Source organism: Leguminivora glycinivorella, chromosome 22 (genome assembly GCF_023078275.1).
Source record: "Leguminivora glycinivorella isolate SPB_JAAS2020 chromosome 22, LegGlyc_1.1, whole genome shotgun sequence".
NCBI classification, from domain to species: Eukaryota; Metazoa; Arthropoda; class Insecta; order Lepidoptera; family Tortricidae; genus Leguminivora; species Leguminivora glycinivorella.
In genome coordinates, this window is record NC_062992.1 from 1565324 (window position 1) to 1581343 (window position 16020).

Below are 16020 nucleotides of genomic sequence, written 5' to 3' on the forward strand. Positions count from 1 at the left end.
GGTCCCATAGTGGATACCCCCCTCCCAACTGAGGGGGGACTGAAATCTTCTCGAGGCTGAGGCGTAGGGTTAGAGCCGGCGTAGCTTTATTTGACGTTCATATGCGCATTGTAATATGCCTACTTGAAAAATAAATATTTCATTTTCATTTTCATTTTCATTTTTCATTTTCAAATTGTATCATCAATATTGTGATTTATTCCGTTTACTAAAATACTTTTGTTTCAAATGGATATAAGGTAAACGTCCCAATGGATGACACTGACCCAATGTATGACTATTTCACAGTTTATTTAAAAAAAATAAGAAATCGGTTAACAGTATGAACAAGATACAGGACTTAATCGATCGTCAGCGTTATCTATAAATTTTGTTTAGAATTTGTGAATGATAAGTTTAGTAATTTTTATTCTGTGGGGTAGTTTTTGCAAGGAGGTGCATCTAGCTGGTTGTGCGTCGTAATTTTTACTAAATCTGTTAAGAAACTGCTTTTGAAAAGTGGAAATAAAAACCAGGATTTTGAAGTTACTGGTAAAACATCATTATAAACTGTTAGATGATACATTAAACAATTGATTTAGTAAATTGAAAGTAACTTATTTTCCTTACTTTAGTATTTTAAAGACATGTTATTCACTGGAACAAATTTTTAGATTTTACTAGTGTATGACACCCGCGTCATTCATTGGCACAAAATGTAATTTCACAAGTTTTTATTTTGACAATAAATTAAGGAATTATAACATACGTATAATATACCCTGTAAAAATAAATGTTCTATCTATCACGTGAGTAGTGTCTGACATGGGTGTCAAACACTGTTTTACTATGGATATAGAGTGAATGACAGGTACGTATTTACATGTCATTCATTAGGTCTAAAGTATAGTGTCATACACTGGTTACAGATATAGATAAATAAAAGTAAAAATGCCTCCAAACTCTAAAAATATAGTTTAGATGACGTATTAAAGGCATTAGACGAAGTATCGAGAGGGATAGCTGTTGCTACAGCAGCTAATAATTACGGAATTACCGTATCACACTGTCATACATTAGGACAGCCAATTTTTTTTTGCCATAGTCATATATTGGGACATACGAGTTTTCGCGTGTTATCCATTGGTACAATTTCAGGTCTCAAGGGAAACTGAAATTATAAAGAAATGTTATTACTATTATACAATGTAATGTTTCACTGACATAAAGGAAGGATTGGTTCATAAATCTGCATACACTAGTAATCTGTATGGGTGACATAATAAGTAGTTTTCATAGAAAATGTCTCAAATCCCTCCTAATAGTGTCATTCATTGGGACGTTTACCTTACCCGCAACAAGTCGAACTTGTTAAACTGACAATGCCTCTCAGTGTACGAAAATAAAATATTTTTCATGTTTTACACGTGTGTCATGACCAGTGGACACAGCTCTCTAGTTCATAGTGTACAATTTGGAAAAATATTTAGAAACTAGCTTTTGCCCGCGGCTTCGCTCGCGTTAGAAAGAGACAAAAAGTAGCCTATGTCACTCTCCATCCCTTCAACTATCTCCGCCTAAAAAATCACGTCGATTCGTCGCTCCGTTTTGCCATGAAAGACGGACAAACAAACAGACACACACACTTTCCCATTTATAATATTAGTATGGATTGGTCGGGTGCAACATATTAATTTTAAATTATCATACCTATTTTATTCGTATTCTCAAAGCTATTCATTCTTATCTTGAATTTGATACGATGTCACGTTCCTCTCAAATCGAGTTCAAGTGATCTTGATCCAATATCGAGTAGCCAACTTAAAGTTTTATGCAAACTAGGTTTAATATTAAACGGTGAAATTAAAACATGTAACTTTAACAGCACCAATTCCTGGAAAGTAAATAGATAGATGGATAGAATACTCTTTATTGGTACATCTCAGCAAAAGATTCAGAAAACAAAGACAGTAGAGACAAAACAAATAGAGGCAGACAACAGGCGGTCTTATCGCTAAAGAGCGATCTCTATCAGACAACCTTATGTTACCGGAAATAGATAAAAACATAATCAAAAAGAAAAGTATTTAAATTGATCCATATTGATCCATCAATTATTGGTACTTGGTTAGGAACTACATTGTATGTGAGACGATATTTTTATCAAAAATATTAGAGCGCCCGAGGCAGTCACAAATGTCTAACCGCGCACCATAACGGCTCAGCCACGACATTGGTCTAAGCGCGGCGGCCATATATTGGAGCGAGACACAGCGATGGGACTTTTCATTCGCACGTATGGCTGTCGCTCAACGCTGACGCGCTTAGACCAATGTCGTGGCTGAGACTTAAGGCCTGAGATTGAGAGGAGCGGAGCGTTCGGCGGGGCGTGCAGGGGAGCGGGCGAGCGTGCATTCATTGTATGCAGCGTCGACTAAGGACACTTGTATGAGCTTCAATTGTTTAACATGCGCGCCGCACGCCATACCGCTGCACGCCAAATATGAGAGTGCATGTGCACTCAGGCCTTACATCTCCTATATCATCATTCATTCGCCTGCCCTTATCCCAGTCATTTGGGGTCGGCGCAACATGTCCTTCTCTCTGTCACCCGTCATCTCATCATTCACTTGTTTTCGTTTCATATCATCTTTCACACAGTCCGTCCACCTTTTCCTCGGTTTTCCTCTCCCATTACTTCCTTCAACATTCATTCGTAATACCTTTCTCGTCACATGACTTTCATCCCTTCGCATCACATGCCCATACCATGCTAGTCGATTCGCTCTTACTTTTTCTAACTATCGGTGCAACTTTCAGACTTCCTCTTATTACATCTCCTATATGATGATGATGTCCTCCCAGACGTATCCATCGACGGCGACATCCTGGCAAGCTCTTTTTTTTTTATAAAAAAAGAGGGGTTTGTTTAGACTAAATCGTTGCGTGCATGAGCATGAGCGTGACTTGCAAATCCGAATTTGGTCTTGAAAGTCCGACAGCACGGAGCACAGTACAGCTGACCAGAAGAGTTATAAGTATAGTTGTAGTAGGGATTGAGACGAGATTTTCGGAGCTGACGTTTGGCGTCAAAGGTCTTCAAGTCGGGCTTGTTCAAAGTTACTGTCCTGTATTGACAGCAGTATGAAAATAAAAATGAAAAAAAAATGAAAATGAAAATCGTTTATTGAGGCAAAAGCATTACAACAAGGGTTAACACAGTGGTTCCTAAACTAGGCCGAGCCTGTATCTTAGGAGCCATAGAGAGGTCAGGAGTAGCTGTTTCAATTTTAAGTTACACTGTAGTTTCTCCAAAGAAGTAATAGAGATAGGTAAAACTAAGAACGAACATAATTTTTGGTCTTTTAAAAGGCATGCAATAATTAGAAATACTAGTAACTACAAACTATATTTACAAGTCTGTTTCTGAAAAGTGTATGTGTTTACAGCAGAATCTCCTATATAGAAGGTGTATCGCACCTTGGCTGGTTCGGTTTACTGACGATTCGCCAAAAAACCTTTCCCAAAGTTTCACATCCCAAACTATTATTCCCAAATTATCATTTCCCAAATAAACGTTTGGCAAAACAACTTATCGCAAATTGACATTTAGCAAAACTTTTTTTGGCAAGTATTTGTTTCCCAAAATATTTACTTGGTCAAATTTCATTTTACCAAATATTATTTAGTCAAAGGTATTGTTAGGCAAAATTTCCATTTCCCAATATATTGTAATTAAATGGTGCACTGGAAATTTGTTTGTTGATTTTATACTATGTGTCCAAGATTTGTGTGAAATAATGTGTATGTCGTACCTACTTTTTTTCCTTCTGCTGCAAATGTCAAGGATGACAATTTCACTTACATGTCCGGATACATTCTATTAATAAGAAACCTTATGTTTTCAAGACCATTATGTTCTATTAATTTTTAATTACTTTAAAACGCCATTTGCTCACTGTCAACCTAACACGCTCCTCCTCGCTTCGCTCGTCGTCGCACCTAAACTGACCCTGTCACACACGAGTTTTCTGTTACAATACTAATAAAATTATTACATTACATTTATGCCTTGTAATATTTATTGTCAAACGTGGTTTTGCATGGTGTAATTTGTAGAAACATTTTTTGACAAAATAATTTTGTCCAGTAATATTAATATGACAAAAATAAAGTTGAGCAAACTTTTCGTGTCCAACTGAAGCCTTGGGAATAAAACTGAAATTATCATTTGACAATTTTAAGTTAAGTAAATTTGGCAAAAAAATCTTCGGTAAATTAAATTAATCCCGTAGAAATGAAAATGCCTAAATATTTTCGAAATTTGCGATGTGAAATTTTGACCAAACATGTTTTTGGGATATAAGTTTTGCCATGAAAAACGTTTGCGAAATAAAGTTTTGACTAAATAAAATTTGACTAAGTAAAATTGTGCCAAATGATAATTTGACCAAACAAAATCATTGCGAAACATACCTTTGCCAAACAATACTTTGGGAAATGAAACTATTGCGAAATGATTATTGGGAAATGAAATTTGACGAAACGTTTTTTGGCGAAACGGCAGGACACCAGGCACACACACGCAGTGGACCAGCCACTATATCTGATGGTGACTGTACCCTTATGTTTCTCGACGGTTGTGGTGTTTGAGATAGACTTCTTGCTTCAGGTAGGTAAACTATTTTTACCCCGACAGATTGGTCGAGCATTATGCAAATTCACGTAAGATGCATTGTTTGAAACTTATTACTTTTTCACTACGCTCGTTGTTATATTTTGGAATCTTTCGCTTTTTCGTTCGATAAGTTCGTCTTATAGATGAAGGTCGGGGTTCAGGCAGACCAAAAAAGAGATGGTGCGACGACCTCGAAAATTTATCCCAACTGGTGGGGAAATGCGAGTGATAGGGTCGAGTGGAGGAAGAGAGGGGAGGCCTTTGCCCAGAAGTGGGACACTAACGCAGGCTAAAAAATAATATATATTTAGTTCGTTTTTGTACTCGCTTATTCTTCTTTCTTTTAAATCTACATAGTTTATTTTGGTGGTACAATAAAGTGTTTACTTACTTACTCTTATTCATTTTTTCATAAAAAAAAGCTTTGAATGTTGAATACTTAAGTGAGAGTAGAAACTTAGAAATCCATATTAATATTATAAATGTGTATGTCTGTTTGTTTGCCCGTCTTTCATGGCAAAACGGAGCAACGAATTGACGTGATTTTAAAGTGGAGATAGTTAAAGGGATGGAGAGTGACATAGGCTACTTTCTGTCTCTTTCTGCTCCCCACTTCCCTAAATTATATCCATTTACGAATTTACCGCGATCGAAGCCGCTGGTAAAAGCTAGTATTTTATATATTTAAACAGATGAATTCATATCTTCGTAAAATGCTTTGAATGTCGAATACTAACGTGAGAGTTAGAAACTCCATAATGCCTAAAATTACCCCGACAAATCATTATTACGAGCAAAAATACAGAATAAAGTTTAGAAAGAAGTACTAAAAACAGTGCCCGAGGCAGACACGTTATTTCTAAGAATTCTTCTCGAGCTTTACGTTAAAAGCCGTAGTTTAACTGCTATCTCAGCTCCACCGAATAGATGTTTGCGCTGCGGGAGTCCGAAGAGAGGTTAATGATAAAGACAGAAGAATACTTTTTACTGTATTTAAATATAGTACTTACAAAATAAAATAGATTTCTATGGCACTGTTCAAAGCCTATAAGTGGGGGTTAGTTGTCAAAGCGGACCCCAGGCTCCAATGAGCCGTGGAAAATGCCGGGATAACGCAAGAAGAAGAAAAAAGTGCCTATCTTCTCTCGAAAATGCCCTAGTGACAATATTCTGTAAGTTCGTCTTGTCTTTCCCTTTGCTGTTTTGTATGCTAAACATGTATTAACATATGTATAGGCTAGCCGTGATTTCTTGGCGGGTAGCATTCATAGGCAGAAACCTTTAGACATTTTGACACATATTACATGTTTTGACAGGTATTTACATAACTGATTTAACGCCCTCAAGGTGATATTGGTTGAGACAGACATGTCAAATCATCGGTTGCAATTTCTATTAAAATAAAATTTACCTAAATATCTCTACTTATTTGATTTATGTCATATATCTAAATATCATATAAAAGTCGAAATGAACACGGTAGTATTTTCTAAAAATATTTTTCAGTAGGTACAGATGGTGTTTTTTTTACGCACTAGTGCGAGAAGTGGTTCATTATATGCCAGGTCGAAACTTTGAAGACTCATCTGTACTGAAAAACGTCGTACGATACTCGTGCAAAAAGGAAATTCGTAACTCGTGTCGATTTAAAACACTCCCTTCGGTCGTGTTTTAATTTATCGCCACTCGTTTCGAACTTCCTTTTTTACGCACTAAGTATAATACAGTATAATATAATAGTACATTACGATACAAGTCTTGTATCGTAGTGTACTATTATATTATTTATTTCATAAATTTGTTTATTTAATTTATTTTATTTGAAAAAGATACCAAACACTAAAGAAAAAGCAATCAAGATCACTGAAGGCGAAGCCGGAAATCGAACCTACAGCTATCGCGGCTGACGTGTTCGACCGCTACACCACCCCGACCGCGTCAATAACGAATCAAAAAATATTTAATAAAATAATTTTATTTCGAATAAATTGATTGGTTATAACGCATCTAATAGCAAGCTTCTCTTATTTATCTGAGTCTGTTTCCACATGAGTACAATCCAGGTCTCTTTAAAGCAAGAGTAAATAGGTATCTCATAGGTAAGCGTGCTCCACCGTAGACCGCATCACCACTTACCATCAGGTGTGATCGTGGTCAAAAACGTCTACCTATTCATACAAAAAAAAAGAAAAAACCGGCCAAGAGCGAGTCGGGCCACGCTCAGTGTAGGATTCCGTAGTTTTCCGTATTTTTCTCAAAAACTACTAAACCTATCAAGTTGAAAATAATTTTCCTAGAAAGTCTTTATAAAGTTCTACTTTTGTGATTTTTTTCATATTTTTTAAACATATAGTTCAAAAGTTAGAGGGGACACACTTTTTTTTCCTTTAGGAGCGATTATTTACAAAAATATTAATATTATCAAAAAACGATTTTAGTAAACCCTTATTAATTTTTAAATACCTATCCAACAATATATCACACGTTAGGATTGCAATGAAAAAAAAATCACTCCCCACTTTACGTGTAGGGGGGTTACCCTAATAAAACATTTTTTCCCATTTTTTATTTTCGCACTTTATTGGCGTGATTGATATACATATTGGTACCAAATTTCAGCTTTCTAGTGCTAACGGTTACTGAGATTATCCGCGGACGGAGGGACGGACAGACAGACATGTCGAAACTATAAGGGTTCCTAGTTGACTACGGAACCCTAAAAAGATAGGTATTCATTTACCTGCTAAGTGGGTTAAAACAACTGCTCGAAAGTTTGCGGCAAGTCGTTGCCAGCTTTTATTCGCTCTTGCGCGAATGTTAATTAAGATATAAATAATGCAAGTTCATTTCACAAGTTTTATGGCTTCAGTGTTCTTAAAACGCTTTATTATAAACTTGTAGCTCGTTCTTTGTTTAGGATTTTGAATAAGCACTTATTAATTTCAGTTACTTAACTTTCTGGTTACGTATTCACAGTTCCTAAAACCAACGCCAAAATGAAAAGAGGTGGTAGGACATGTCATTAGCCAACTCATTAAGTGAACTTGAGCTCAATTATAATGACATGATTTTTAATACCTATGCATAGATAGGTACCTTTTTTTTACGTTGGGGAAATGCATTTACATATGCCAACCTGTCCGGGGGACCAGGGGCGATGACGGACTAATCAGAATAGGACTACCGTCTAAAACCACCAACGAATTCCGTCTCCGCCTTGGGTGGAGTGTCGCAGGGTCACTATAATTAGTCCACCACGTACATGCATAGATAGGTACCTAGGTACCAACAAAGAATATACCATTTGCTCCACCAGTTCGCTATATATAATGTAGCCAGTTAATGTAGATGTAGGTGAATACAAAGTTATCCAAATCTTACCTGAAACAAAGAAAGATAAAAAAATTATTAAACACTAGTTATTCACTACAAAAGCAAATTATCGAACTGCCTTGGCCCACCCAGACCCGGCAAACAAATGGACATTGTAGATTCTACAGATACCAAGCAAGCAACCTGGCAAGGTCGCCATGTAATAACAAGTTATGTTAGTACAGATGTGGATGGACAGAGGCACGGGAACTAGTAGTATAGTCAAACTCTGGATAACGGTGGAGTAAAATTCGAACCTTTAATGGACATTTATTTAACGTATTGTTAAAGAGGTTCAGAAATGAGACAAAACTTTAACTAAAATTATTTAATTTTTATAATCGTAATCTCAAAGGCTCAAACGACGGTGCGTGCGCGCTGTAAGGCGGGTCGCGGGCAAATGGACGAGCTCACTCTTGTGCTGTGGCGACTGCGGGGCGCGGTGTAGGGGGGGAAGGGGAGCCCCGGCGGCGGGGCGACAACTCCGGAGTTCACCTTCCCTTACAGTCGACCATCCTGATGGTAATACGCCCACGGATTACCTGAAATTCATAAAATACCTATAGTGGAAGTCAGAGGAACGTTACAAATGAAAGACCCATCCAAAAATTCACCGAGCCCGCCTCAAATCTAACTGACCTTAGCCTATCTGGCCATGAACGTTGTCTAACTGACTTCGCTCACGAGGCGAACTCTTTTGAATCTTGTCTGTGATCTCTCTAACTTATTTGGTCCTAATCTTTCTGATCAAAGACCTATCCAAAAATCTGTCTAGCCCGCCTCAAATCTGACTGACCTTAGCCTAACTGGCCATGAACGTTGTCTAACTGACTTCGCTCACGAGGCGGACTTATTAAATCTCATCTAAGATCTCAAACCTATCTGGTCTTAACCTTGCTGGTCATAGGCTCCATCTATCTGATGATACTGAGCCTACGAGATCTAGACAAAAAAAAGAAAACACTTTGCAATCTGGTAATCCAATCTAAACATATGTCTTCGTAGGCTTTTATTCCATCTATCTGATGATCATGAGCCTATTAATAAAACACAAGATATTACGTCAAGAACTTCATTGCAATCTGAAACTGAAAGCTATGGTTCTGTTGATGAAATTACTCCAAAACTTGTAATCAAAAGTGGTAAATATCAGACACATTTTTTTTAGTTAGTAAATTAAACATTTAACTAACCTTAGACAATATCGGACGTGAACTTCAAGTATGCGTATGTCACAGTATCGCATTACTATTCCTTTCGTTGATGGATGATTTAATAAGAAATAAAATAGCACAATCTGCTTCAATATAATAATATTATTTAAACAAATAAACACTTCAACGTCATTAATATAACAAAATACAACAAAGTCATAATTGACTAATCATAATAGTTTACTATTAGATCACAAGATATTATAAACCGAATCATTTTATGACCACTTGTAAATTGAAGACAGCTACGATATTTTTGTACGTTATATTCAGAAATTTAAATGGTAAATCTACCTGATACATTTTTTTTTTACTGGCAGAGAATATCACTCAATTTTCAGAATATTTTCAAATAAACTAGAATTCTCTTTAGTTATGAACGGTTTTGCTTTGTCCGCGGCTGTAACACTACACTTCCATGAGAGTATCCCGTATAGTCTTATAAGAACCAGTATTTTAATCGATTTATTTTCACTATTAATCTTTCGCCACTATTTTACGCTCAACTTAAACTAAATCATAATTATCATTAATGTTAAATTGTAAATACAAAACGCGTTAATCATTACCACGGTATTACGAATCTTATCGGCAGCGTTGGAATAGGCTACTTACCTTCTAGTCAAATCAGCGTCTTTTTAAGAACTGTCAAAACTAATTTGCACGATTTGCTAAGGAATTAATATGAAATCAAGTTTAGTAATGTCATGGTATACTCATCTACTTTATATCTTTGCATCCGACTTAATAATTGGGTTTAAAAAATAACTACTGGTCATGTTTTCTTATATTATCTGACGCATTATTTCGTGCGTATAAAATATTTTATTTTGAGTACAGGCAGATAATAGAAACTATTGTCTTCATGTGAAAATGTGTCTACACAAGGAACTGAAAATGAAGATGAAAATAATAAACTTTTCGGACTTTGCCTTATAGAGTCATTAACCGTTAATATTTAATGCCACTTTATACCTGAGTATCACTGAAATAATGCCAATATGTAACCGAGCAATCTCAATACTCAGCCCATAATTTTCTTTATGCAGGTATTATGCGACTTATGCAAGTGTGCATAAAAAATAACTGAGTAAAATAATACTTGATCTAGTAAACCGCCAAAAAAAATTGTTTAACTTCAGCTTCTTCTTGAAATGACATACATTTTATATGACTGGTAGCACGAATAGATAAGCGTCAAGTTTTCCGACACATTAATATAAATAAATTAAACATAGCCCCTATAAAATGTGCTATTACGACCACGAGGAATTCGCACAATAACTGTATCATCACAGTGTCCTTAATTATCATAATTGGTTCATAACAGTTTAAATAGAACTTTTTTTAACATCTTGAGAAGAAAACTGTGTTGTACCATTGATTAAATAATATCCAATCATCAATTCATCAGATGCCAGATTAGTACTACGGTACTCATCTAACCTATTTCTACTACAGTATCAGCTGATTGACTGCGTAAATAACTCTGTAGTTGACTCTTGATCCACTGCAATACGAGTTATGAAAATAAAAGCTGTCATAAGGTAACTTCTAACTTTAACAGCAAACCCGTACGACCACGACCGCCTTAGCAATAGTGTTAATAGTGCTGCCAAAATTCACGGGTGCGATTAACTCAACATGATTGATTAATCAAACAGTTTTGTGATATTTTCTGTCATATACATCAACATCTTACATATTAAACAATTTTAATAGGTTTGTCTTTCTTGCGAATACAGTTGTCAGCAACGTGGCCCCACTTGTCGCAACTAGTACAATGTCTGTGCTCTTTGCAATCAACACTAACGTGCTCATATTTAGAACAACGATCACATTGCTTTACATCAGTTTTTGTGCAACTCGAAGAGATATGACCTTTAATACCGCATTTATAGCAAGTGACGTCATCGCGCTGAGGCTGTTTTCGCCCTGTGTAAGATCTACCCGCATCGTTGCTAACTGAACTAGCCTTACTTTTATTTGAACAATCAAAACCAGAATCTGTTAAGTACTTCAATAAACTTTTAGTATCACGGCAAGCGGCACCCCGCGCGCCGGTCGTCAACAAAGGATCGTTCAACGTAAAAATAATGACGTCGGTTATGACATGATCTGGTTGATCACATTTTGTTCCTAGTAACAGTTTTTTGTAGTAGAAGTCCAACACGTTTTCATTATTTTCACGTTCTACGGTAACAAATTCATACAATTTTGAAGCTATGCCTCGTCCTTCAGGAAAATCACATATTAATTTTTGTTTCCACTGGTCCCACGAATAATCAATGTTTTCTAGGGAATTAAACCACAATCGAGCATTACCAGCAAATTTAGTCGTCATTTGATAAATAAGAAATCGTTCATTCCAGTTGAATATTTTTGCTAGTGCCTCTAAACGTCTTATCCAACATTGAACTGTCATGTCACTTGATGCATCACCGTTAAAATCAGGTATATTATCAGAGCCCGATAGTAATTTGTTCATCTGACCTTGGTCCTGTGTACAAACTGAGAAAGAGTTGCAGCTCGCTCTCGAGCACGAAGCCGCGACAGGCTGTCTTGCCGCGCACCGGGCCGCGGCGGCGGCAGCTGGCACCGGCAGCAGCGGCGACCGGGGTATGGCGCGCTCCCCGCACGCCCCGGACGACGTCAAACCGCCCGCCGACAACACAGCGCCATCGCTGCCAAGCTCGGGAGTAGACCTTGCTATCGGTGGCGTAGTTGATAAGGTAGCGCCATCATTTGTCGGGTCTAATGTAACTGAAATGGCGGAGGTTATGTTATTTTGTCTCTTTGACTTATTTTCCACCGTCTTCGAGCCTTGAGAACTTGAACTTATCATTTTTTTCATCAAACGTTCTAATTTGTTAAGCCTTGTATCTAAATCAACATCAATATTAATCGACTTTCTACTTTTTGGAGTACGCCCTCTTGATCTACTTTTACTATAATGTCGCCTGGTACGCGATTTACGTCGCGAACGTCGCCCAGAGCGCGAACGCTGCCTGGAGCGCGAGCGCGAACGTGATTCTTCAAAATCTTCATCCATCACAAACCACAATAACAATATTTGAAGGTAGTGGGCGGGTGATGTTTACTTATTAAAAGTAAGCTCGATCGCACTTCTGAACTGTTAAAGAGGTTCAGAAATGAGACAAAACTTTAACTAAAATTATTTAATTTTTATAATCGTAATCTCAAAGGCTCAAACGACGGTGCGTGCGCGCTGTAAGGCGGGTCGCGGGCAAATGGACGAGCTCACTCTTGTGCTGTGGCGACTGCGGGGCGCGGTGTAGGGGGGAAGGGGAGCCCCGGCGGCGGGGCGACAACTCCGGAGTTCACCTTCCCTTACAGTATATTATAAATACATGTTTTGGTTGCCGTTGACCAAGCAATATGCGTTGTGTCGCAGTAAGCCATTGTGTTACTGGTAAACTTGGAAAGTGGCTAATATGCCATTACAGCATCTTACATAAAAAAATACGTTTATGCAAGTAACCTGGATGAGACTAGCTAAGGACCGGGACAAGTGGCGTACTAGATCTGATGAGAGGCCCATGCTCAGCAGTGGGCGATAAAAGGCTAATATGATGATGATAATTATGAAGTAACCAGAATGTAACCCATGCAAGTATGTAATAGGAAGGACTACAGAACATTCAAGCGTTCGTACATCTGAATGACGTAATGTATGTAGTTATTGTGCGTCTCACTTGCGCCAGTACAGTTAAAGTAAGCGCAAGGGAGATGCAAGATATTTGAATGATATCCTTTAGGTTTTATAATATTCTTATAATAATAGGCTCGAATTGCCCTGATAGTTGTAAAAGTTTGACCCATTTGCAGACCACGCGGGCAGGTAGGACATTTACACAAAAGTTGAACCACTTGTTAGCAACATTGAACAAGTTCCAGTGTAGTAACATGTTGCAGCATGTTACATACTCGTTTGCAAAGCTTGTAGGAAGAGGATTATTATCCAAGCAAGAAAAAAGTGAGAAAAAGCGTCTCGATTTCAGTTGAGGCAAAAATTGCTGGTTGCCTGCAATGCGCATATGTTAAAATTTTCACGAAAAGTGTTTTTTTAACCGCCGACGCTAAAACGACGTGTATTAAATTTGACTTGTCTGTCTGTCTGACTGTCTAGAGCATCGTAACTTTCAGAATGATTTAGATTGGTGAAACAATTTAGATCAGATAGATTTAGTTTTCTTTTATTTGCAAGTTGAATTAGTCAGGAATGTTTTAGCCACGTTTGATGAAAATTGGTACAATATGTTGGGTTTTTTTTTTCAAAATTTAAATTTAGTGGTTATTTTTTTTAAGTGGTTTTAAGGACTACAGTGCAGCACACACAGAGTCATTTACCATTTGAAAGTGTTATGTAATATAGAGTAGTTAAACGAATTCTGTTTTTTCCTAGGGCATTAGATAGATAGATACAGTCGACCAATCTGAATCCTAGGCCACTGTAGAACCCTTTTACAGTAAAAGTCGAATTGACTTCTATAGAAAATAAAGCACGGTGTCAATACGACAGGGTTCTAAAGTGGCCTAGGATTCCAATTGGTTGAGGTTGACTGTACATAATAGCTTTTTATTCAACTGTATTTTTCTGCAGCAAGAGAGACTAAGGCCCTGGTTTCTCTGGCCCGTCACACGTGACCGGCGGCGTCTGGATGTGCGTCGCACGCTGTGCCACACGCCGTCGGTCGCGGGTGCGTGGGTTTTCTGACCTTCGGTCACCCGTCTCCGGCGACGGAACTCAGAAACTCTGGTAGACTTCTTTTTGAACTGTTGTGTTGTGCTCTGAGCAAAATGAATGCAAACATACTTATATTGTAACTCTTAGAGGAAGAATATGTTCATAAAATAGTTACCTATTGATTTTATCCAAAAAAAGAGACAGTCAAACGATATTTGTATAATACCGGCAAAAAGAAAGTGAAATTTTTAACTTGGTACTCAAACACATACACATCATATAATCGTAAACTAGAACTTTCCTTTGCTAATCCGCGAATAATTAATAATTAATTATTCGCGGATTCCAAAGGAAAGTTCTAGTTTACGATTAACATGGATTTCCGCAAAGTAACGCCTGATTCCATCGATCACATCATATATTCAATTATCTCTAAAATAGTTCACAAAAGTACAATTCATCATTATCTTTAGTGAAATCAGTAATTTTCCATATCAAGACGCCACCCGCCGTCCGTTGCTATTCTACAAAACGAATACAGACCGTCGCGTGCGGCGTGTGACCTTCGCCCGTCGGTCCACCCGCCGCCGGTGACTTTTCAGAGAAACCAGCCTCAAACATTTCCGAACAACACATTCGAACGTCGTCGGTCGCGGACCCGCGTCGGTCGCCGGCCGCCGGCGGCGGGTGGTCAGAGAAACCAGGGCCTTAATGTTCTCTTAATGAACTCAATGTAAAATAGTAGTTTTATTTAACAACAACTGTTGTTAACGAACATGTTTTATCAAGAAAACTGTGTACTTTTCAGTGCTTCAAAATCCGAAAATTCTGTACCAAATTTATAAAGAATTTCGGCGAAATTTAATTATGGCGCTAAAATTATTGTCAGAAAGCTCATGAATACCGGACAGGGATTGTAAGCTGCGCTTAAAACAGCCGTTTTGAGCTTCAAGCTCTAGTTTCACGGCTGCCCGGAACTGAGCTTTTGAAATGAAAGTTCCGTACAACTTAGCTTGAAAGCTTTATGACGAGACTGTGCTTTTGAACGAAATGTGACAGCCTTTTTTTTAATCACGATTAAGTCGAACTTCGAAAAACATTTTTTACAGCTGATTCATTTTACAGTTCGTATTATGTAGTTAATCCTTCCATGTTTTACAATGTGTGCATTATTAAATAGAGTGTCCACCGGTTATATATTGGCAGGCGTGTTCAGTGGACACATGTAGAACTATCATAGTGTAAATAATAGAAAATTGGATTAGTTACAATTGCCCCCCAGTCGAGATTTGCCCCGCTGTACCTTACTTATAATTTTTCCCCTCACTAGCTCGGAAACACGTGTTTTGTCCTTTAATACCATCGGGTAAAAACGCATTTTATCCACTAGTGGGTAAAGTAATTTGACCTTGAATAAAGTCAAATTAACTGCTATAAAATTGATAAAAGTATGTGAATCTGGTAATAAAGATGATTTACCACCTGTGGAACTACTGAAAGCAGTGATAAACGCATTTTTTGCGTTTTAGTTTCCTCGCTACAGTGAGGGGAAAAGTTTTGTGTTACACTCGGGTGCAAATGTATTTTACTTCTCGTTTGTTAAAAAACTCGCAAGTTCAGGATTCTATTCTCGAACCACTCGCTTTGCTCGTGGTTCAACTATAGAATCCTTTCACTTGCTCGTTTTTCAATTCCACACTCGGCGTTAAAATACAACTTTGCCCCCTTGTATAACAAATAACTATTATTTCCCTCTGTGTGATACAGAGTACAAGTTTTTAATAGGAACTATATCAGTCTAGTAACTGGGTTAATCGAGCGCCTGGCCGTTTACAAAAAGCGATTCATCTTCCTGCCAGCTTCGCAGCTGATGCCCGCTTATAGTGGCATGCCTAGTGCCTACCATTCCCACTAATGGTGAAGGGTTAGCGATAAACTGTACTGAATTTGGGGTGTCGTTATTGTAAATTGCGTGTAATTTTGATGTGTTCCGACCAGAACTTGGAAAGGGTGAATTATTTTCCTTATAATATACATACATACATACATACAATCACGCCTCTTTCCCA

The 16020-nt window shown here is 37.6% G+C and overlaps 1 protein-coding gene across 2 annotated transcripts; it reads right to left on the bottom strand.

Moving 5' to 3' along the window:
• Positions 1-8383: 8383 nt before the first annotated feature.
• Positions 8384-12595, bottom strand: LOC125237650 (serine/arginine-rich splicing factor 2-like). Of its 2 annotated transcripts, none has more exons than XM_048144779.1 (2): positions 11737-12595; positions 8384-8571 (listed from the first exon to the last, which is right to left on the bottom strand). In XM_048144779.1, the coding sequence occupies exons 1-2, from the start codon at positions 12293-12295 to the stop codon at positions 8531-8533; spliced, it is 600 nt and encodes a 199-aa protein (XP_048000736.1). In that variant the 5' UTR covers positions 12296-12595; the 3' UTR covers positions 8384-8530. The 2 variants fall into 2 exon arrangements, with proteins under 2 accessions (XP_048000736.1, XP_048000735.1); XM_048144778.1 differs by lacking the exon at positions 8384-8571 and adding an exon at positions 10000-11398 and having other exon boundaries at positions 11651-12595.
• Between the last annotated feature and the right edge of the window lie 3425 nt (positions 12596-16020).

Excerpts from the sequence above, each read along its gene's own strand:
- LOC125237650 (XM_048144778.1), bottom strand. The coding sequence starts at position 12,295 with ATGGATGAAGATTTTGAAGAATCACGTTCGCGCTCGCGCTCCAGGCAG. Across the intron at positions 11,399-11,650 it reads ACATGACAGTTCAATGTTGG|AAAAAACTGTTACTAGGAAC; the intron begins ATAAGACGTTTA and ends GACTTCTACTAC.